The following is a 24,296-nucleotide window of genomic DNA, read 5'->3' on the forward strand; positions in this document are numbered from 1 at the left end:
AAAGCTTCGTCAGGATCGGGACGGACCTCTCCGAGCCGTTCGATACCAAACGAGGTTTCAGATAAGGCGACTACCTATCGTGCGACTTCTTCAATCTGCTGCTGGAGAAAATTATTCGAACTGCAGAACTTAATCGAGCAGGTACAATCTTTTATAAGAGTGTACAACTGCTGGCGTATGCCGACGATATTGATATCATCGCCCTCAACACCCGCGCTGTTAGTTCTGCTTTCTCCAGGCTGGACAAGGAAACACCGAAAATGGGTCTGGTAGTGAACGAGGGCAAAACGAAATATCTCCTGTCATCAAACAAACAGTCGTCGCACTCTCGACTTGGCTCTCACGTCACTGTTGACAGTCATAACTTTCAAGTTGTAGATAATTTCGTCTATTTAGGAACCAGTATTAACACCACCAACAATGTCAGCCTGGAAATCCAACGCAGGATTGCTCTTGCCAACAGGTGCTACTTTGGACTGAGTAGGCAATTGAAAAGTAAAGTCCTCTCTCGACGAACAAAAACCAAACTCTATAAGTCGCTCATAATTCCCGTCCTACTATATGGTGCAGAGGCTTGGACGATGACAGCAACCGATGAGTCGACGTTACGAGTTTTCGAGAGAAAGGTCCTTTGCGCATTGACCACGGCGAATATCGCATTCGATGGAACGATGAGCTGTACGAGATATACGACGACATTGACATAGTTCAGCGAATTAAAAGACAGCGGTTACGCTGGCTAGGTCATGTTGTCCGGATGGACGAAAACACTCCAGCTCTGAAAGTATTCGACGCAGTACCCGCCGGGGGAAGCAGAGGAAGAGGAAGACCTCCACTCCGTTGGAAGGACCAGATGTAGAAAGACCTGGCTACGCTTGGAATATCCAATTGGCGCCACGTAGCGAAAAGAAGAAACGACTGGCGCGCTGTTGTTAACTCGGCTATAATCGCGAAAGCGGTGTCTACGCCAGTTAAATTAAAGAACAAATAAAATATATTAAATACAAATAGAATTTACTCTGAAAGCAAAGATTAATTAAATAAAAATAATAATAACATCTGAAAGAAAAGATAAATATTATTTGATCATTTAAAATATAAAACAAACATTTTTTATTATATTGGATTGTGCAGGCCGCCTTACACGCATAAAATACATACATATGTACATATGTAGTTATTTTTGTGTATTATATTGGACTGCGCAGTCCAATTTCAAAGTACGCACACTTTTTGGAAATCAGAATGAATTGGAAATAGCAGAAGCAGCAAATATAAATTGTTAAGTATGTGAAAATAAGTGTGTGTTGTTTGAAATTGGATTGCGCAGTCCAATATAATACACAAAAATAATTACATATGTACATATGTATGTATTTTATGCGCTTAAGGCGTTTAATGCTTGCTTTATATTTTAAATAATCGATAATATTATTCTTTCCTTTCAGATATTATTATGATTTTTATATGAATAATCTTTCTTTCACAGTCAATTCTATTTGTATTTAATATATTTTGTTGTTTTTTCAGATAATAATAATAATAATCTTTTCTTTCAGATATTAATAATTTTTTTATTGAACATACATATGTAGATATTTATAATTCTGTAAAAAATGTTTATTAATAAAGAAAAATAAACAAAATTTAAATTTAAAATGTTTAGAATTTTAAAAATATTTTAAATCAAGAAAGAGAAAATGCAACCCTGCATTAGCTCTCGATTGGGGATATTAAAGCAGGACTGATATACTTTTTTATATGACACTGCTGAAAGTGTAAACACAATGACTGCGACAGACTGCAGCAGCACGACAGTGAACTGAAAACGTCGTTGTTCATCTTACTACATGTACATTTTGAGAAGCAACAACAACACAATGGCCGGCATGTACACAAAACAACGCAGTTGGCCATTTTGCATGTACACAATTTCGTTGTGGTCATACTAATTCCTTTCACTTCAATGAAATTTTAATATTTTGTTCAAAGTGAAATTTTTATGCAAAAAATAAGTAAATAGGTCAATATTTTTGCTTTAAATTATCAATTGTTATTACAAATGATATAATAGAGCTATAATATAGCTATTTTATGCTATTATTTGTAAAATAACGTCAAGTTTGTTAGAGCTGTGAATAATTTTACATTTTACATATTAGTGGCATCACCACTCTACCTCCTCTTTCTATCTTCCATTCTACTGTCAACTCTACGGTCGTCCTACTGTCGTTGGCAAAAATAGGAGGATAATGAAGTTAGCGAGAACGACAACTGTCGGCCTGCAGTCGTGCAGTCGTGCAGCTGTCAAAATAACACTGCCCTTAAGAACGTGTGTATTTTAATATTTGACAGATGTAGTTTGCAGTCTGTCGCCTTCTATGTGTTTACACTTTGAATGAGGTCAACAGAAAGTGGTTAGAATCTATTTTTCTACCTACTGTTTCACTGTTTTTTTAACCGCTCTTGGCTGGGAGGGCGCATGCATATATTGTAAATACAGTTACATGCACACATAATTATATACATGTGTATGTAAATATGTGCGACCGCTTGGTTTTTTGAGATGTTATTAAAACTTCTAATGCCCAAAGCAAATAAATATCTTTATTATACATTTAAACAGATTTTATAAAGTTCTTCAGAATATAGTCTATTTTGTACGTATATATTTGCGATATCAAATATATAGAGAATATATGTATATCCATAGTCGTTTGCGCAATGTAAATATGCGAATCAGTAAGCGTACATTTCTAAACGTTGAAATTAGCATACTTTTTCTAATCAAACACTGAAAATGATCAATACTGCTATTTCGAGTCACCTGATGTTAAATGTTGGCGAAATCCGCTAATAACACGGGTAGACACATAATTTGTGACATGAAAATTCTTAGGTGTGTGTATTCTAATGCAGTTTGATATCCTGAAGTTAAATTTGAAAACAAAATTTTTCCCCACAGATATTCTGTAACCGGCTGCTTTAGTGATCAGATTGAAAGGTGAATAATTTGAATTAATTTATACTTGTTATGCTTGTTTTTCGAATCGGTAAATTTTTTCTTCTGTAAGTTGGTAGTACAGAGTGACATCTAAGATAAATTTCATGTGAAACTATGCATTTGTATTTGAGATACGCGTCGTTTTGTGAGGCTGTAATGTCTGAATTTATTCAGCAGTTAAAGACAAAAAACATTACCAGTGAACCTCTAGTTGATCCCAAAGGTATTACTACCATCTTTGCATATTAAATTGGGTTTAATGAAGAATTTTGTTAAGGCAAAGGACAGAAATGGAAGAGGGTTCTTGTATCTGAAACAAAAATTTGGATGAGTGAGTGAAGCAAAAATTAAGGAGGGCATATTTGTGGGTCCGCAAATTAGAAAACTAGTGATAGATAAAACCTTTGAAGAAATGCTCAATGAAACTGAAATATGAGCCTGGAGTGATTATAAAAGCGTTGTTTAAAATTTCTTGCACATTCTGGACTCCCATCTGGATTTTTCCCCGAAAATTTAGGGGCCAAGACATTTCTGCTATGGAGAAACAATACCAAGGCAAGTGGAGTGCCAGTTTGCTTGCCGATTACTGCTGGACATTGTTAAGGGATACTTCAAAAACAAAATATCGCCGAAAAACATCGACAGTAACATTTTAAGCATTTGTCTATTACAATAAATATGTAACTTCCAGTCTTTGTACATTTTACTTCATTCTGAGTATGAATAAAAAGGAATATACATATTTATGTTTAAATAATTTGGACAAGATTTTATTTGTAAATATGTATGTACATATGTATTATTTAATACATGTGCGAATAAAAATATATTTAAGTTTCAATTATATACTATAATGCAGCAACTGCTCCTAAGTTGTTCTTTCACATTTTGAAATCCTAAAAATAAATTAAATTAATATATGTATGTATATATATGCACCCAATTTGATAAATTTGCGAAATTCCTTACTTTTCTTGGTGTTCCATTTCTTCAGCAAAGTGCTTTTCAACTCATGTGGTGAGTGTTTTGTGCTTTTTTCTTGTGAGGTTCTTTCAGAATAGGGCGACGTGTCGAGCAATTGTCTTTTTGTTGAAAGCATGAATAATTAGATAACAGTTGTACAGAGTGACTCTGAAACACAAAAACAAATACGATTTACGTATTTTGTACGATAGATGTCACAAAACGAATTCTTACAGAATGGCAACAAAATAATTAAGTGCGTGCATTTGTAAATTTTGGACAGTTTTCACATGAAAATACTTTAATGTTCTACAAATTCCATTAGGAAACTTCTGTAACTGCAAGTGTAAAACTTCAGTGTACATTTACAGAACACACAATCGGAACATAATGGCGCATGTCTCGCTACGTTTGTGTCCGACTGAGGGTTGTACGATTGTTGAAATAGACGAATGCAGTTTGTCGTGTAGTCTCTTAGTCATTGCTGAGTTCAGTTGAATATATTCGTGCTCTATTTTGGAAAGTGTATGTTTTATTTTGGTTATCAATATGGATGGACTACAAGATAACAAATTTAATATTAGATTAGTAAAATGTGTAAAAAAATATCCTCTTCTGTACAACACTGATTTAAAAGAATATACAAGAAGAGATTGCCGAGAAAGAGCTTGGATAGATGTGGCAGAAGAGTTAGACTGTGATCGTAAGTACATATGTATGTATATGTTATTCAACTTCTTAAGTTGTAAAGATGGTGATAGTCCAACAATGGGCCCAATTCCGATTTTTTTGGCGCCGCGATTTGAAGGTACCGTTGGAAAGAGGAAGTCCTCCTGATTAAAAAAATATGTAGGGTTATAGGTACCGCAAACCCTTAGTTTACGGGATATTCGACCTTAAAGTTCAAAAATTCCCAAAATTCGAACATTTCAACAAGCCATTTTACCACATTAAACACACTTTACTCACATTTTTCACTTCAAATTAATTAATATAGAAAAAAGAATCACGCGAAAAAACAAACAAAGAAAAATTGTTAAAAATCCTACATATTTGCTGTTTAAGATGTGGCAAGGCTCGTTTTCCTCATAATTGTAAACAATCTGACCTTTTCGACGATGAGTGTGCTAAGTGATTTTTAAATTAATAAATTTAGGTAAAATATAGCAAAATAAAAGTGAAATGTGAACTTATTTCAATGTTTAGAGTGTATATTGAATTATACAGTGTGAAAAACGTGAAAAAATTTAGTGAAACATAGAGAAATACCATGTGTTATTAGTGCAAATTTTTGAACTTTTAATCGTGAATATTTTAAAAAATAAAAGTTATTTTTATATTATTTTTGGATATTTCTTCTCTGAAGAAGCTCCCCTATCCGCACATACCCCATTAATACGGAAATTCGGTAATCGTATTCACCGTTCAGTAATCGGAATCGTGCCCAACAATGATATACATATGTACATATGTATGTAAGTATGACAGTTTTGTTTCATTACCCTGAAGTGTGTTTGACAGAAACATGCACTTGACAACTGAAAATATTTACTTACTTACGCAGTCCGACTTATCATGACAATATTTGGAATCTATAATTTTTAAACACCATCAAAAATGTATAAGAACTATGTGTATGAGAAGAGGTCTTATACATATTTCGGTATAAATGGGGTGTGTACTGATAGGGGCTTCTGCAGAGGAGGAATATGTAAGAATAATGTTGCTAAAACATACATATATATTTTTTGAATATTCGCTTTTAAAAATTTGTATAAATAACAGATACAATGTACAAAACAATGTTTAAGAAAATTTTTTCAAAATTTCGCTTTATATTGAAATATACACTTTAAAAATTTTTATTAGTTCACATCTCACTTTTAATTTGTTTTCTTTTAGCTAAATTTATTTATTTAAAAATCACTTAGCACACTAATAGTTGAAAAGGTTAGATTACAATTATGAGGAAAACGAGCGTAGCCACATCTTAAAAACCAAATATGAAGGATTTTTCATTATTTGTACTTTCTTCATTTTTTTCATTAACTATAAAAATTAATATTCCAACATTTTTCAAGCTGTAAATGAGTATGTAAACACTTTTTCCAAAAATATGAATAATTTCTGATTTATATTTAATAAACACAGATAAGTAAAACTATTTTATAAAATGTATATGGTTTTAATATAACATTTTTATATATGACAATTTGATATTATAATAAAATCAAGTCACAATATTATTAATAGTTTATTATAATGTTATATAATAACTTGGAATTGCGTTCAAAGTACTGCGTGACTGATGTGCCTTCGCTTAGAACTGCTTTCTCCGTTGGAGACCTTCGGCCGCGGTCTAAAAGAATAACCTTAGGCAAGCCAATACCCGGGGTGACTAAAGTACTTTCGCGTAGTACTCCTTTCTCTGAATTACACTTTTGTACGTAATATTATTACATATAATAATATTACTTATTTGTAATAATTTAAATGAGAGAATATTCATATTCATTCATGTAATTAATGTTTTTACCAATTTTTTTACCTAAAAATGTGCGAAAAGTGTAAAATGTGAATTTGATTAAATGTTTACAATTTAATTAATGTGAAGTGAAAAATTTGCGTAAAGAGTATTAAATGTAGTGAAATAACTAGTTGTCAGAAGTCGAATATGTCGTAAACTAAGCGTAATATTTTTACTATATTTTTTAATCAGGAAAACTTTCTCTTTCCATCGGTACCTTCAGATTGGGGCGGTAAAGATATCGGAATATATGCATAAATAAATCAAATGGGATTTAAATTACATAAGGGCAATTCAGAATCTGGTGCAAATGGTCTTGCATCTTTGCAATTGCAAATTAGGAAGCATATTTTTGCTTTTACACTAACAAAATGTATAGCGATGTACCTGATACACCCTTGAAATAAGCAACACTAAAACGACATTGTATTATTTGCAACACTGGTTTTCAAATTATCAGCTGCTGTCAAAAACAAAAACATTGTAAACAAAGAGAAGAAATGGAGCAAACCGGTTTGAATAAAATAAGGCTAAAACACGAAAAGTCGAATAAAAAGTGGATCGAAAAAGAAATCCAGAGTTTACTGGATTTCTTGCGGGAAGCTCCAGGATTGTCCATAATTTCTTCAGCAGCTTCATCAAATAATGCGTCAGTCAATTTTTTCCTAAAACCTTTTTTCGGCATATTTTCCAATTTGTGCGAAAATTTTGTTTACAAACAATGTTTTTCTTCACCGATCAGCTGTGAATTAATGGTCTTTTTGTAAGGGTTACACAGAAACCACAAAAAAAGCCGTTCATTGTTGATGGTAAATATTTGCAATTGCATAATTTCGCACACTCAGATGCACAAGATTCGGAATTGCCCTATGTTCTTAGGCATGGACTCTTGCAATAGATATTAAAGATATGACAAAATTTACGGTTTCTGTATTTTTTTTGCGCCATGTGCATATCATAATCAAGTATTTGATTTATGCCCCTATTGCGGTTTTCAACCCGACTTGGTCGAATTGAAGTTAAGGCAACTCAACTTCAGATCAACCAAACTCTTTTTCGGTATTGCGAACTTCAACTAAGTTCAGTCGAAATATGATTGGTGTTGCCAACCTAAGAAAGGGAAATTTGACAGATAGTGAAACAGCTAAAATTTTGTAAACGACATATTTAAACAATTAAATTCAGTTGTCGCTCGCGAAAAAGTGAATAAACATATATAATAAACAATAAATAAAAAATGGATATAAGTTTTGATTTATATTACAATGACGAAAATACTGAGGGCAAAATTGATGTGCTACGTATACGAAAAAGCCTTCGGGATCACTCAAATCCATTGGAGCTTCCAAATGCCAATAAGCCATAGTTTTTTCACAATTGAATTGCTTTTTAATAATGTTTGTTGCAGATTCATAAGTTATTTTCGATTAAATAAAGAAGCATTTTGTTTTTTACTGAATGAGATGAAGGAACATTTCCACAAACTTGTGCGAGGAACGGCCATACCTCCTATATTAAAACTATTTAACATTGGGTTGGCGCAACCTACGATATCTTTAGTAATTAAAGAGGTTCTAAATATAATTGAACAACGTATTTGTGCCCAATGGATTAAAATTCAAATGACTGAGGTTTGCTCCAAACGCTTCAAAAGTTTCATTTTATTCAAAAAGTGCTTTCCCGGGAGTAGTTGGTTGCATCAACGGGACTCATGTTCGCATAATTTCACCAAGAAAAGAAGTGCAACATCTTTACTTAACAGAAAGGGCTACTACTGTTTAAACGTGATGATTGTATGTATAAAATCTGAATTATATTAGAAACAAAATGGTATAATTTCTTAAAATTTTTAGCTTTGTGATTATAAAATGTCTATTCGGTATGTGGATGCTAGGCATGCAGGCGCAAATCATGACTCTTTTGTTTTCAATGTTAGCGATTTGAAAGTGCATTTGCAGAATAACATACAGAATAACACTTGGATCTTGGGTAAGACTTTATCGTATTTATTGCTAAATAATTAGAGTAATGTAATTTCTTAGGCGACGCTGGCTATCCTCTGCACAAATTTTTAATGACGCCTTATCGCTTGGCGAAAGCTTCTTCACCCCAAGCACGCTACAATACAGTACACTCAAAAGCCCGGAATATTGTCGAGCGGACAATTGGTGTACTCAGGAGTAGATTTCGATGTCTTTTATCTGTACGAGGTTTACATTACACTCCCGAAAAGGCTACGCAATTTGTGAATGCTTGTTGCGCATTGCACAATATTTGTCAACACTTTCAAGTGGAATCTCCGGAAGAAATACCATCTACTTCACATACTACAATGACCAATGATATTTTGGACATAGAAAGAGAAGAAGAGGATACGGCTCGAATAATTCGCAATAATATTATGACTTCCCTCTAAATAATTAAAATATTAAATTTCATTTATTATTTCTAATGTGCTATTTATTCAGGCATATATTTAAATTTTATTTAAATAAATTCATTAAATAATAATATCACTTCATTCCAGAATAATTAAAAATAAAATAAAAAAAATATTACTTTGTGTCTTAAATAACCAAAAAAAATTAAAATCTTTGCGAAGATTGTTTATTGTTTCCAAATTGTGGCTTTCCTCTTCCTACTTCTGGAAACTTCTCCATTAACAATTTTTCGAATTGCTTTTTTGTTGCAACTTTATTTTTTCTAAAATTTATAAAAAATATTAATTAAAATTAATTTAACATTAATTAAAATAGTTATTTTACCCGTCCTCCATTTTTCTTTAATATTTTTTTGTATTTCACTGCACGAATGTTGAACTTCAACTGCTATTAAGCACTTGAAGTTTATTTATATACTAGTCAACCCCACTTGCACAGAGTTGAAAACCGCAATACCAAAAAAAGTTGAAGTTCGATCATACTTCAACCGCAATTTTTTTTGACGGATTGAGTTGAAGTTGGCAATACCGAATTTTTAAACTTCGACTGAAATGCAGTTGGGTTGAAAACCGCAATAGGGGCATTAACCTTACACGGAAAGTGCAATTTTTTCTACCTAAGACATTCCTACCTTTTTCAAGTAACTTTTAATAGCTTAATTATAAATAAGCATTTTTTCATTTTTATTACCGTCCTAATGAAGAACATATTTGATGTGACGAACACGGATACGAGAACAAAATAGAAACGGCAATAAATTGCCAGAATTAACAAGTCAGTGATATTCGTATTAAGAGGTTGTTAATTCGGATAGTAAATAGTAAAGCGTTAAGCTGTTTGCATTACAAAAAAAGATATTCACTTCTACATATATGACAAAAATAAATTATTTGAATTTTTCTCTTTATTTTAGCAAAAGCCGCACAGAAAAAATGGCAAAATTTCAGGAGTATTTTAGTGAGAAAACTAAAGCAAATGCAAATGGGCGAATCCGTACAACAGTATTACTTATACGATCACATGAAATATATAATACCATATTTGAAGAAAACATATGAACCTGGAGCATTAAAGAGAACAGTTAGACAAATAGATGTAGAGCCAGATGCGGAATATGGGACTGGATCGGAGCATAGTACTGAAAATATTGAAATCAATGAAGACCTGACAGTGGACAGTCATGACCCAATTTATCTCGAAAATAATGAACCAAATGAAAAATATGCTCTAAAAAAAATTAAGGTAGCAGTGAGCTCAGAGGACGAAGGTGGACCAGAATTCGATAATGATGTGGTGTCTAATTCTCCGCAAAGTGAACTCAGGGAGAATATTATGGTTAACAATAAAATGACGAATTCTACATTAATGCATGCTGCTTCCACACCCGTGACATATAGTGAGCAACGCGACCAAACCATGTCTAGAGAAACTCCGAAAAGACAATTTGTATTAAGCTTATTGCCAGATCTTAACGAAATGACCAACTCACAAATGCGCCAATTTAAGTTCAGAGTTCTGCAATTAATTGATGAAATATTAAATGAAAACAACACCTGATTTAATTAACTACCAATTAGTAGATTTCGAAAAGTTGTGAAGTTATTGCGACGCTTCCATTATTTTAACACATTGTCACGTTACACATTTTCGTAAGTTGTCGCTCATTGTTTTCACACAAGCAACACGAGTCCGGCAACTTGACAAGACAATTTTCTACATTTTCTTCCATATCGCATTTCCAAATTCTTGTACGCTTCGTGTACGCGGCGAACAAAAATATTTTTATTACTTAATTTTTATCTACCCTATTCTAAAACATTTCTTTTTTAATAACATTAAAATTTTTTAACAGATGGTAAGTATTCTTTTAATTCCGAACGCTTATTTAAAACTATAGTAGGAATGTCGAATTTCGTAAAGCGAACAGTAACGTTCACGACACAACGCGTCTCCCATTGTCGTTTCATAGCCTAGAAAATTGTTACTTATTTCATTATTCGTTTAATTCATGTATATTTTTAGGAGTATGCCAATCTTTTACTGTTTCTATCTTTTCATAGCTGTGCAAATGCCCTCCGTGTCCTAAGTAGCTTACTTTCTTTTTGAAAGGGAACACTTCTCGAACATTAGACTAGGGCTAGCTATCTTTTGAAAAGCTTCTCCCATCGAAACTTTTACCCAACTCGTTGATGTCGTCGAGGCTTTAATACCTGGTTTGATAATCCAAAAGGCATCACGGACAATTGTCATAGACCATCCCCAATGCTAAAAGTCGTATTTTCTTTGTCTTCTTCCTTTATCTCCACTTGCCATTAACCACTTTTCAAATCAAGTGTTGAGACCGTTTTGTACATAATAACGATTCCGAAGTTTCATCGATACTGGGTAATGGATAATTGTCTTTCTTCTTCGTAAGTACCACAGGTAACTCCATGGACTCGCTGATAGCATCGGTTATGGTCTGGTTTACAAATCACAACAAACAACAAATCGTCATTATCAAAAATGGTTGAGCATTTAAGAATGAGTGTTTAGCCCTATTTTGACGTTTTCCGTCAATGAAACACTTTTCAAGAAGTATTTCAAAATGCATCATGGTCTCAATCTTTTGACACTGTCCTAATATAGCTCCTCTGGAAAGTTCGATTGGTGACTTGAACTCATTAAGTACTTTTACTGGAACGCGTTTATCTTGTCCTGTCATAACCACAGTTTCGCTTATAAGTAAGTTTGGATAGATTCTTCTGTGACTTCAACAATCCACAAGTTATTTGTCCCATAGTCTTAATCTATTTCTACCTAAAAAAAAAACTGCTTCTGGTTTGGTGGAATTTGTTGGCTATATTTTATTATCACTCGTCTAACTTTGTTATCATATCTGAACCTTTTCCACAGTTGAAATAGCCATCATTTTTCTTACGCACATCTGCAGATTATTCCAGTAATTTCTGCATCTTTTTTCAAGTAATTGATTCAAGGTGTGATCTAACTTTATTTGATGAGTTTTAAATGTTCGAAGAGAGATGCAGATTCCTGTGTCAGAGTACACGAAATGGTTTCGGCAAACGTTATTTTGGACATGCTAACGCAGCGAAGCGTGTAGTGTTATCTCGTGTGCTGAACACAATGAGCGCGACAGACTTCAAGCGACATCTGTCAAATATTACACACGTTCTTAAGGACACAGTTATTTAGACAGCTGCACAACTACACAACTACAGGCCGTCAGTTGTCGCTCTCGCTAAGTTCAAAATATGTTTATATTTGCCGACGACAGTAGAGTTGACAGTAGAGAGGAGTGATGCCACTAATGTGTAAAATGTAAAATTATTCAAAGCTCTAACAAACCTGACGTTATTTTACAAAAAAAGCATAAAATAGCGCTGTTATATCATTTGTAATAACAATTGATAATTTAAAACAAATAAATTTACCTATTTACTTATTTTTTGCATAAAAAATGTCAATTTGAACAAAATATTAAAATTTCATTGATGTGAAAGGTATTAGTTTGGCCACTACAAAATAGTATACATGCGAAATGGATAGCTGTGTTGTTTTGGGGATGTTCGAGCAAGCAAATAACTGCAGCAATATTGCGACAGCAGGAATAATTATCTCTGGCGACAGTGTTGTTTTTCTGCAGATACTCAGCTGATACTTATATTGCAAAATTTTTGCGTCGAATATGATGCCTTGTTATACTGCCGCAGTGATTGAGACTCGAACATCCTGCTCTACATCCTTTGTCTACATGCCGGCCATTGTTATGTTGCTGCCTTCTTACAAATGTTTATGTAGAAGGATTCACGACGCCATTTACAGCTCACTGTCGTACTGCCATGTCGTGTCGCGCTCTATGTGCTCATCCAACTACGCTAACATTTGTGATGACTTCTCTGCCATTTGTGAGGTCACCTGTGTTCATATTTGCGTTGACATATGCATTGATATCTGTGACTTTGCAGTCAAAATTATATTTACATATGTCCATAATGTTGGAAGAGCATTGAATCTCTTCCTTTTCTTCAATTTTCGTTGTCTATTTCTCTAATTTTAATTGAAAGACATATTCCTTGATATGAGTTGCTAACTCACCTTTGACCAAACTTCGGCACTCGAACATTTTGGCAATTTCGAATTTCATTAACTAGCAATATATCGTCGAGTCGATTTTATTCCATCATCCGTCTTCATCATAATATTATATTTAGTTAATTCTCTTTGTTGTATGTCATGTGCAGGGATTGGGAGAGTTTTATGCTTTGACCACAAAGGCGACTTCACTATAACGAAATTTTCTTGTCTGCAAATGTCGAACATTTGCACATTTTGAAGAAGACGACATATCAAACAGCTGATGTACTCAACGTCGTTGTTGACATTCCAAAACTGTTAATTTGAATCAAATTTAAATATTTGGTTCAAAGTGAAATTTTGTGTAATAAGTCGAATCATTTGTTTTAAATTATCAATTGTTACTTTAAATGATATATTAGAGCATTTTCTATTGGTAAAATAAAGTTAAAGCTTTGTATAATTTTACATTTCACATAATTGTAGCAACACTGCGTTGAAGTCTGTAAGAAGAACGTGTGTACTATTTTAATATATTACCGATTCTGCCTGTTGCTTGTCGTCTTAATGTTTTAAAAAGTGCTTAAAGGGCGGAAGTGATCGTACATATGTATATACACACGGATTCTCACTAATAACATAAACAGAGAACAACGAAAACCGCAGCCCGAGTCAGCTGATACGACCTATCATATGAGAACGCAATATAAATGATTTTTCCCAGATTGCCGGTCTCGATATACTGTAGTAATTATAAAAATTATCCACAATAAGTTTGAAATTTTCTTAAACTAACTCAAAATCAGAGTCGAATGCAATTATTTATAAATATATAAACTATTTTTAATAGTTTGATTTCAGTTTTGACATTTTATATTATGAAAATTGTAATTGAAATATTACATGTGTACACAACTATGTATATATGCGTATTGAGCATTGTTCAAATGAAAACAAAAAAGAGTGGCTGATTTCTACAGGCTCAACTAACTAATGAAGGGAGGAGCGGAATTCTACAAAACTTTACTTATAGAACGAGTCTTGGTTTATAAGAAAAGATCTATAAGAAAAATCAGCTGCATAGACGGCGTGGAGATGGGTCTCTTTGATATATTTCCCAATATAATATAAGTACCTTTGAAAACTAGCTCTATTCCAACCATGAAAGGAACTTCCAAATTTAGATTTGAAAAGGAATGTCGAATTTCGTAGCAGCGAACTGTTACGGAAAAGGACTGTTACGTCGCAATCACAAACGCTTTTAATCATTCACTTAATGGGATATTATTTTGTTTTAGTTTTTTGTCTACAATTTACATGATATTCTATGCTTCTTCTTCTCATGTAATGCCCTTTTTTGAAATCACCTCATCATACGGAAAACCTCACAACTCATAACAACCTCACAATAGTGACGGTGGTAATAGGGCTGCAAAAATAGCCATTCACATCATCCACAGTCGTCTCAATCATCCATAGCGTCTCACATGTCGTTGTACTACTTTACGTTTTTCTCTTGGACGATAACGGCACTTGATCTGCTGAACACATAGAAAGTGACACGACATGACTGCCCGACAGTGAACTGTAAATAGCGTCGTGAAGCCCACTACATGAACATTTGTAAGAAGACAGCGGCATGTACACAAAACAACTCAGCTGTACATTTTGTATGTACACAATTTCGTTGTTGGCATACTAATACATTTCCCTTCAATGAAATTTTAATATTTTGTTCAAAGTGAAATTTTTTATGCAAAACATAAGTAAATAGTTAAATTTATTTGTTTTATTATTGTCAATTGTTATTACAAATGATATAACAGAGCTATTTTATGCTTCTCTTTGTAAAATAACGTCAGGTTTGTTAGAATAATTCTACATTTTACATATTAGTGGCATCACTCCTCTCTACAGTCGTCGGCAAATTTAAAAATACTTTCAAGTTAGCGAGAACGACAACTGAGAGGCTGCAGTCGTGCAGCTGTCTAAAGTACTGTGTCCATAAGAACGTGTGTATTTTAATATTTGACAGATGTTGCTTGCAATCTGTCGCGCTCTATGTGTTCAGCACATGAGAGTAAACAATTTGTGCAGTTGCGTATATGTACGTATGTCGACGTTTCCATTCGTCCCGAGCTTGTTATTGTCGTTTGTGTTTTACAAATTTTACTTTTAGTTTTGAACTGAATTTCGACAATGGATGTAAACAAAAAAATTAATATACGATTGGTGGAGACTGTAGAAAAGTATCCATGTTTGTACAACAATACGATCAAAGAGTATTCTAACAGAAATTGCATAGAAGCGGCATGGGTAGAGGTAGCAGAGGAGCTTTCCAGTACACGTGAGTAAATATAACATATTTTTAACGGCATATACATACATACATATGTATGTACATATTTTATGTATAAAGATAAGAATACAATGCGTTTGAAAATACCAAATGCATACATACAGTAGAGGCCTGCTAATCCGGATCAATTAAACCGGCCCCTATCCGGAATATGAGGGAATCCGGATTACCAAAGACATATCAGAACTATGTATTAAGAAAAAGTATTTATAAATTTCTGTTTGTTTATTATAAAAATAATACATATGTTCAAAAAAAAAAATACAAAAAACTTAAAACAATAAAGCATAAAAGCGAATGTAGTGAATAATAAACATGTGATCCGGATTAGAGAATACGCATAGAGAATGTCGGTCCGGATTACAAGGGACATAATAGAAATTTTGAATTTTTTAACCCTGTCCGGATTACAGTGGAATCCGGATTAGGCCGTGTCCGGATTAGCGGGCCTCTACTGTACATACTTATGTACATATGTATATCAAAAATAAGAAGACTTATAGCCCGATTCTGTAAGCAGTTTTAGTCACTATTTGAGACATTTTGAGGTAAAGTCTCAATTTGTGACTAGTTACTATTCACTAAAGAGTCTTTAGCGTTAGTCTCAAAATATTGCCTCAAATTTGAGACCTGATAACTAGCAGGTCACAAGACTAAAAAAAAAAAACTCTTGTCTGTCATTTTGAATGTACTGAATAGAGATCATCATAGATTTTAATCGATTATTGTTTTTTTATATTTTGTAAGCAAGTCAAACACGAATTGTTAAAAATAAATCAATTTTACATAAATTTCGTAAATGTTATGAAACAAAGTCAACATATATTTCTATTTTTATTGGTAATTATTTGTTTTTAACTATGTTATAGAAAATTTAATATTTGTTATCGACATATTTATTTTCATTCGAGTGTAAAAACATCTCTGATTAATCAAATGTAATAGATTTTGTGAGTTCCACTTACAGAATAGCAAAATCGTCAAAAGCCACAAAAATTTTCTCTAACTTAAAATCTCAAATTTAGAGATTTGTAACTGTTTCACAGTACATAATCGCACGGTTAATAATGAAGTCATGCGCTCTTTTGTAAGTGAAAAAATCTTTAAAGAGAAAGTTCCAAGACGAACACAAACAAACGTCACCCCTTCCACGAAATCAGTTTCTGCATAAATAAATATACATTTTAATTTGGCCTTCCCAAACGCACCTAAATGCAATAGAGAACTGGTGGAGAATTGTCAAAGAAAATATTGAAAGCCTCATGTCGAAAAGGAATAATGAAGACATTTCCAAGAAGCTTGGTATCCCATACAGACAATGTAAAAACATAGAGAAGGTGCAAATTGAATTCTGTATGATGTTCGATTTGACGGCTAATAGCAGGAACAGTCAAAAACGTAGAATCGTGGCCCGTGTCAGCTAATACGATCTATCTTATGGGCGCGCAGCGTAAGTGAACAGTGAAAAACTCTACTCCCTTCTCTCTTTGCCGTAGGATGCCGTAGGAATCCACGGCATTTGGATTTTTGCCGTGGAAACGTGTCAGCTGATTGCTCTCTCACAACGCAGGGTTGCCAATCTCGATATACTGTAGTAATTATAAATGTTGTCTTCAATATGTTTGAAATTTTCTTAAAATAACTCAAAATCAGAGTCGAATGCTATTATTTATAAATATATAAACTATTTTTAATAGTTTGTTTTCAGTTTTGATATTTTATATCATAAGAGATTGTAATTGAAAACATAGATGTGTACAAAACTATATATGCGTACTGAGCAATGGCAACATTGTTCAAATGAAAACAAACAAAGATGGCTGATTTCTGCGTTTTTACCACGGGCTCAACTTTTAACACATTTTGCGCGCTAAGGAAGGAAAAGGAAGGAAGGGAGTAGCGTTTTTAACTGTTTCTGCTATAACAGAGCTGATAGAATTGAAGTAAGGAATTCACTATTCTCGCTGCTATTTAGCAGAATTGAGCACGTTCAATGGTAGAAATATATGTAAAACGACTAAATTCATGCGAGAACGAATAAACAGAAATGCTTTGAAGAAAGAAAAGTCGCTTGTAGGCAAGGCATGCTCGGGGAGATGTTTTTATGAATCTTTTTGTTCTCTGGTTTTGCGATGTAAATATACATAAATGCACTATTATAAATACATGTGTATGTGGGGCCGAAAACTTTTTCATTTTATAATATACATATATTTTTTATGGTATAATTTATGCGAAGTAAAGGTTAAAAAAAAGTTATAAAGCTATTATGTTCGATCTAGAACGGACGATATCGGACTACTGTTGCATACAGCGCCATGCCAACTAAACTATCGAAATGAAGTACATACCTGTATGCAAAACTTTTTCATTTGAGGAGATACATATATTCAAGAAATTGTGAAAGATAACGCTCTTTCTTTTACTTTAATTCTATTGCTCAACAATTTCTTTTTTATTTATGGCATGTTTCTTAAAGTAAAATTTTTATAAGTAGAAGATTGATGGATAGAAAAATATAAATAATGTTAAAAACAAAACATGAATGAATTTATACATAGAAGATAGCTACAAGTTCAAAGTACCGTTAAGTCAGATTTTAATCGCTCTTTTAAAAAATCGTTTTGTCATTGCATAATTGCTACTTATAAAGAGTCGTTGCTGTTGTTATCGTAGCGGTTATCTAATGGAATGTCGCGGTCGATTTTGAATAAGTAGGAAAAACCTTAGGGTGGTGTGGGGGAGTGTCAAGCTCCTTGCAGAGAAGTAGCGAGAAAGATCGGTGATAGCTTTTTACTTTTGAGCACATGCCCTCAATTATATTGGATCTTACTTTCCAAGAAGCTAGAAAAGAATCAAAATTATGTTCCTGACTAAATCGAGCAAAAGACCCTTAAGCCTCACCCCATTCATGCTGAAAATTCTAGAAAGGCCAAAGGACTTACACATAAGATCAATAGTAGCTAATACATTATCGAATACGCAACATGCATACACAAAGGGTCCATCCAAAGAAAGTCTTACACGAAGTGATAAATATTATTGGAAAGCAACTACATAAAAAGTACGCAATGGCTGCCTTTCTTGACATTGTAGGAGCTTTTAACCACTTCGAAATAAGCACAATTATCAATTCTATGTCAAGTTCTGTAATAAGAATATAGGAATTAGGAATTTGGGCATCTGAGCTTTAAATGCATTTTGAACAAATACACAGTTCAGAGCAGGTGGAACTCAATAACAATATGCAATATAACCAAGCAAATCTGGCTCAAATAATACAGGAATAGAACCGAAGATCTACTATGCATGTCCAGAAGTAGTATATACAGACTCTCAGTTACTATAACGGAACCACTGGCCTTTTGTAGAGCTGCAGTTGCAAGCTAGAAAGGAATAGGGAAACAGTTCTCCACTTTCTCTGTGAATGTCCAGCACTATCACAAACTCGACATAAAATACCATCTGACACCAAACTTTGAATATTTGTCCGCAAAAAGCATAAAAGATATATATGTAGTATACAAGTAGTTTCATAGAGAACAACAATTGCCTTGAGCGCAGCGCTGAAGTGGGATAGCAAGTTTATAAGGCCCTTCTATGGAGAATCGATCACTTATGCGGCGATCACAGTGATCGGCAGGACGTAAGGTCAACGGCCAACGATTACGTTAGCTTTGTAAGTTAACAAAGTTGCGGTTGCTAACAGAAATAAAGTCGAGAGGTTTCCCGATCGAGATAAGTAATTATGGGAAGAAAATCTGTTGCGAAGATAAGCATAGATCGCCATATTATGCTAATTATCAGATCACAACCAACGATGGTAATATATGGTGAGTTGTTGCAGGTATCCATGATTCTGATGGATTCATTTAGCAAAATGTCGAATCGTCCGTGTTTTCCATCCTATTGACTTTAGGGAATGCGAAGTCCCTGCGCTCTATGTTGGCGTCGATTAGACATGGCTAAGTTTACACCATTATCTTGATTGCGATCTTCATGTATTACGTTGAAACCTACACGACTTAGAAGATCTGAGTGACGTTTTATCTTAGTTTCTTGAACCGCAGCTATCGATTTATATATGATATGTCAACGCGTGGTCCACTCCTATATATAATAATAAAATAAATAATGTTTTGATCTCTTAGTATATCTTCTATTTCACGACTAAATTTCACGATTTAATCGACAAATATGTAGGTCAGTCTTGGAGGAGTCAATCCCTAACTTGCACAAGCAGCAAAACTGGCATGAAAGGAATATGGGTCGCAAAAATGGAATGACAGTAGAAGTGGTGACAAGTCCCTGCCTAATTAGCAGGCATGGCAGCAGATTGGAAACACCATACAATGACGATTGTAAAAAATTAAACTCTTTTCTACTTAGACTTAATTAGATTCCACCATATACATAAATATCTCACTTTAGTAAAACTGTGGTCTTACTGGAATTACTAATCTTCATAAATGACATTGTTTCGTTGTTTTTCAGCGGATGTGGTTAAGGACAAATGGAAAGTTTTTCGCTCCATTTTCGTGAGAAGGCTGAGAAAAATGCATATGGGAGAACTAATTAAGCCATATTACCTACACGAACACATGCAGTTTTTACGTCCATATTTACGTAAATCGTGGGATCCTGAATGTTGTAACAAAATATTATTGGAGGAAAGCGAAAGTCGTGTTACCCCCAAAAATCCAAAAGAAAATAAGTATTCAAATAGCAGTTGTGAAAATTCAAACACATTAGACCAAGAGGATATCAATTCAGTGTATCTTGCTGATATGCCGCAATATTCATGTAACGATTATAAGCGAGTACGTACTTCGAATGCGAATAATCACTCTTTTTCCTACAAATACCGAATTAATGAATTCAAAATCAGCGAAGTTTCTTCACATCAACAAGATCTGGAGGCCACAGACGATGAAGACTATAAACGCCTATTTATATTAAGCTTACTGCCAGATCTTGAAGAAATGAGTAACACACAAATGCGTAAATTTAAAATCAAAGTTACCACGATCATAAATAATATTATTAATAACGAATAAATTAATAATTATTATAACATTTAAAATATTGCATTTAAATGTATAGAATTATTTTACTCACTGTTGTACGCTCACCCAATTTAGTAATACCAATACAAATATATTGTTAGAATATTGATGTCAAAAAGCATAGAAAAGATAAACTTGATTTCAGATGTTTTGGAATATGTACACATATTTATACGTTTTTTGAATATTTGTAAATATGGCAAAGTAAGGTTGAACCATTACTAAAGCTTCAATACTATTTCACTTTATTCATTAATTTGAGATCAATATTGTCTTTCTTCTACAACCAACACAAGCTTTGAATATTCCTTTTATTACTTTTACTTAAATTGGTAAGTCATAATCTCATTGTGATATATATGTATATGTATATGTAATATAGAATACTATTTACATATACTTTAGACAAGAATATCGTCCACCTATCACAATTGTGCATATTATCGTACACTACCACCAAACCATGCTATTATAATAGGTACAACTGTCAAAATCAAGAAACTGCTGTTGGCTACTTAGTTTTCAGAATTTTAAAATTTCATTATATTGAATATCATTAAGGTAAATAAAAGTGACCTTCTAACTCAGGATTGTTGTCTGCATTTCCAGTAGATCGTTTTCTATAGCCTGTTTGAGTATCCAACGCATAACGGTAACTGTAAACTACTAGCCTTCCGCAATAGAGGTGTTAACAACTGAACCCAGTTGAATAGAAAACGAAACAACTGAATTATTTTCCAACATAACGAATTAAAATTAATTTCAGTTGAAATTGTATTCATGTTGCTTACCTAAGGACTGTAAAAGTATCAGTTTGACAGTTGCTTTAATAACGAAAAATTAAAGCAAACCAATTTGGCAAAAGTTAAATAAGTATGAAAATTTACTTGGTTTTCATTTTATATTTCAACGACGAATTCTTTTTTGCCGAAACATTAAGGATTGCCCGAGGTAAGAAACGTACTCCTTATAATAGTAACAAGCATCCAAACAACCTTGAGTTTGAATACCACAACAACCTTATCTTAAAACAAAGCAAATGTATCTAAGCAAACAATATACATACATATATGTAAACAAACCTAAACAAATAATATAATCTGTATCTTAACAAACTATCAACTAGTAATAAGTAAACGCACTAGTTGGTATAAATAGAAGTAAGAACCATGTAATAAGTTAGTCTTAAGAGTATAAATAAAGAGTACACATATATTCTTTTGACAAATTTTTACTTCTCGCAAAAATTAACTGGGGGCTCAACTGGGATGGTAAAAAGCCAGATTTTATTCCGAAAGGAATAAATCAAAAAAATTCCACGGAAGTAGCACTAAGTGCTTGGGAAAAGTGCAGAAAGAAATGGCAATGGATATAAGTATAAACTCTGTAGGACAATACTTCCAGAATGAATCATCAGCAGATTCTGAAAAAACGAACAGCGGCGAATTCAGTAAGATTCACAAGAGACAGCGGACAGCAACAATTCCTGAAAATGTGGAACAAGTTAAAAAAGTACAGGTTTTGAAATCGTGGATAGTACTTTTACCAAGACGCTCAATACATACTGAAACGGCGGACAACGTTGAATCCTGGAGAAAATAAAACAAAAATACAACATTCCCATCAACAGCAGACACCAGCATCACTACATACAAAATTAAAGAATGGGAAAGAGGAAACTAATATAAAAAAAAAATCTTTTAAACCAATTTCAACAACGACAACATCGATCAGTCCCAATGGACGTGGATCGACTTTGTCTAAGAAAAAATTCAGTAATTGTTAAATGATGGAATAACACAGCCAATTATTCCAAAGAAAGACACCGAAAACAAGCAAGCCAAAAAGGTAAGTTGTTGTTGAATACTAGAAAATTTACGCTAATTAAAAACTAAATTATATGAGAAAAGAAAGCATCATAAGAATTTCTTTACACCAATCCAAGGTGATGGATTCCGCGAATTTGAAAAAGCATTAAGGCCAGATTATCAGTTGCCTAGTAGGCATTCAGTTTCTAATACAATAATACCTGTATTGTATGAAACATGCCTTGAACAAATGAAAAAAAAAATATGTGAAGGTTCCAAATTCTGCATAACAACAGATTGTTGGACATCGCGTAGTACCGTTAGCTTTGCCTATGTTCGTAAATGCTTCATGACTTGCAGCATAAGCAACGGTAGCAACACTGCAAGTTTGACGTTTGATACTTCTTATACAATTTTTGACAATTTGCAGATACATTTGTTTGCATTTTTGAACGCGTGTAATACTAAAATGAAAATTTTGCTGAATCTAACACTAGACGAAATTTGTGAGCAAAGAAATGATAGATTTTCTTTAAATTTAAGAAAAAGAAGGGTATTGAAGTCAAAAAGAAAAATTTATAGGTACAAATGTTTGTCTTTTAAAAGACAAAGTATTTATAGAACAAACTTTCGGGAGTTTTAAGAAACAGTTTAAATTTTTAAATTATATTGAAGCGTCGAGCATTAAAGCCACATCTAATGTAATACTCGCTTGCGTTATCTAACACAATTTTATCATAAAGAAGGGAGGTTAGTTTGAACATATTAACGATACAATAACACATGCCGATATGGAAACCAACAATGAAATCGATGGAATTCAAGATGCCCCCATTCGCCGTGTTGATTCAGATGATATCAATGGAATCGATAGAAGAAACTATTTTACCACTATGTTTTCATCATAAAAAATTTACTTTACCTCACCTTCCTTTATTTGAATAAATTTTTTATTACTTTTTCTGATGAACTTCATTTTAATTTTTATTGTTTTCATTTACATTTTTAGCTTCGGTCACAACTTTCTTCCACAATACATTTTTTTCCTTCTACCCGATTTAAACTCGTCCTCCATATTCAACCGTACTCTTAGCAATAACTGTGTCTCCGCATTACTGAGATTTTCACTAAAAATTTAAAAATAATAATTTATACAATTATTATTAACATAATTTAACTAAATTTCAATACAAAAATTAAAATAAAACAGTTTTGCACTTACTTTTCGTCAGACATCGTAGTTAAATGCAGTAAACAATTTTTTGATAGAAAGTATGAGTGACAGCTGATAGAAGTGTTGTTTTTTTGAACGTTGATTATTGCTTGTGCTGCAATATTGGCATTTCTCAACGTTCTGTTTGTTATGTAATCGTCATGATCATTCATCATTCATCATCATTCATTTTCTCAATGCAAAATTTGATATGTGCAGTATACTATTGGAATGCAGTCCAATGACTGAATTGCATACTTCAAAAAATTTGGCAGCTGAATTAATGAGAGTTATTGAGGAATGGGGGATCACTAATAAAATTTTGCTAGCGGTCTCTGACAATGCCTCCAATATTAAAAATGCGATTCAGAACAATTTAAAGTGGCGGCATCTTGGATGTTTTGCACATACGCTCAATCTGACAGTAAAAAATGCGTTAAATAACGATCAAGTGTGTATAACATTACAAAAAGTGAAACAAATCGTTGGCTACTTTAGGAAAAGTGTAGTTGCAAATGAGAAATTTTTAACATTTCAACGCAATGCTGGGGAACAGCCAATAAAACTTATTCAAAGTGTGGAAACCAGATGGAATTCTATTCTTAATATGATTGAGCGTTTCGTGCGAGTCGAAGATGCTGTTAAAAGTACAATTGCACTTATTGAAAAAGACTTGCCACTAATTACTTCGGACGAGTGGCTACTGCTGAAGCATCTGGTCACTATCCTAAAGTCGTTCGAATCTGCAACAATTGAAATAAGCGGTCATAAATATTGCACTGCTTCTATGGTGGTCCCTATAGTAAATGGGCTTTTGCAAGTTTTGACTGATTTATCA

The 24,296-nt window shown here is 33.2% G+C and overlaps 3 protein-coding genes and 1 long non-coding RNA gene across 7 annotated transcripts; 3 read left to right on the forward strand and 1 right to left on the reverse strand.

The window, feature by feature from the left end:
- Window positions 1-3,771: 3,771 nt before the first annotated feature.
- LOC120774359 lies at window positions 3,772-4,287 on the reverse strand. Its single transcript, XR_005705237.1, has 3 exons — window positions 4,202-4,287; window positions 3,974-4,135; window positions 3,772-3,900 (listed from the first exon to the last, which is right to left on the reverse strand). It is a non-coding gene; the product is annotated as an uncharacterized LOC120774359 (long non-coding RNA).
- Window positions 4,288-4,369: 82 nt separating this feature from the next.
- LOC120774358 lies at window positions 4,370-10,751 on the forward strand. 3 transcript variants are annotated; one of them, XM_040103943.1, is made up of 2 exons: window positions 4,370-4,670; window positions 9,849-10,751. In XM_040103943.1, the coding sequence occupies exons 1-2, from the start codon at window positions 4,517-4,519 to the stop codon at window positions 10,490-10,492; spliced, it is 798 nt and encodes a 265-aa protein (XP_039959877.1). In that variant the 5' UTR covers window positions 4,370-4,516; the 3' UTR covers window positions 10,493-10,751. The 3 variants fall into 3 exon arrangements, with proteins under 3 accessions (XP_039959877.1, XP_039959878.1, XP_039959879.1); XM_040103944.1 differs by lacking the exon at window positions 4,370-4,670 and adding an exon at window positions 5,301-5,678; XM_040103945.1 differs by lacking the exon at window positions 4,370-4,670 and adding an exon at window positions 5,894-6,058.
- On the forward strand, window positions 6,563-8,958 carry LOC120774356 (putative nuclease HARBI1). Of its 2 annotated transcripts, XM_040103941.1 has the most exons (3): window positions 6,563-8,287; window positions 8,348-8,483; window positions 8,537-8,958. In XM_040103941.1, exons 1-3 carry the CDS (start codon window positions 7,760-7,762, stop codon window positions 8,908-8,910), a joined length of 1,038 nt encoding a protein of 345 aa, XP_039959875.1. In that variant the 5' UTR covers window positions 6,563-7,759; the 3' UTR covers window positions 8,911-8,958. The 2 variants fall into 2 exon arrangements, with proteins under 2 accessions (XP_039959875.1, XP_039959876.1); XM_040103942.1 differs by having other exon boundaries at window positions 6,563-8,483.
- Window positions 10,752-15,047: 4,296 nt separating the features above from the next.
- Window positions 15,048-21,419, forward strand: LOC120775570. The gene is made up of 2 exons (XM_040105799.1): window positions 15,048-15,359; window positions 19,866-21,419. Exons 1-2 carry the CDS (start codon window positions 15,212-15,214, stop codon window positions 20,426-20,428), a joined length of 711 nt encoding a protein of 236 aa, XP_039961733.1. The 5' UTR covers window positions 15,048-15,211; the 3' UTR covers window positions 20,429-21,419.
- The last annotated feature ends 2,877 nt before the right edge of the window (window positions 21,420-24,296 follow it).

This window comes from Bactrocera tryoni, chromosome 4 (genome assembly GCF_016617805.1).
Source record: "Bactrocera tryoni isolate S06 chromosome 4, CSIRO_BtryS06_freeze2, whole genome shotgun sequence".
NCBI lineage: Eukaryota > Metazoa > Arthropoda > Insecta > Diptera > Tephritidae > Bactrocera > Bactrocera tryoni.

Coding starts and splice junctions, on each gene's coding strand:
- LOC120774358 (XM_040103943.1), top strand. CDS start 4,517: ATGGATGGACTACAAGATAACAAATTTAATATTAGATTAGTAAAATGT. Junction 4,671..9,848: donor AGAAGAGTTAGACTGTGATC/GTAAGTACATAT, acceptor TCTTTATTTTAG/CAAAAGCCGCACAGAAAAAA.
- LOC120774356 (XM_040103941.1), top strand. CDS start 7,760: ATGACGAAAATACTGAGGGCAAAATTGATGTGCTACGTATACGAAAAA. Junction 8,288..8,347: donor ACTGTTTAAACGTGATGATT/GTATGTATAAAA, acceptor TAAAATTTTTAG/CTTTGTGATTATAAAATGTC. Junction 8,484..8,536: donor GAATAACACTTGGATCTTGG/GTAAGACTTTAT, acceptor GTAATTTCTTAG/GCGACGCTGGCTATCCTCTG.
- LOC120775570 (XM_040105799.1), top strand. CDS start 15,212: ATGGATGTAAACAAAAAAATTAATATACGATTGGTGGAGACTGTAGAA. Junction 15,360..19,865: donor AGAGGAGCTTTCCAGTACAC/GTGAGTAAATAT, acceptor GTTGTTTTTCAG/CGGATGTGGTTAAGGACAAA.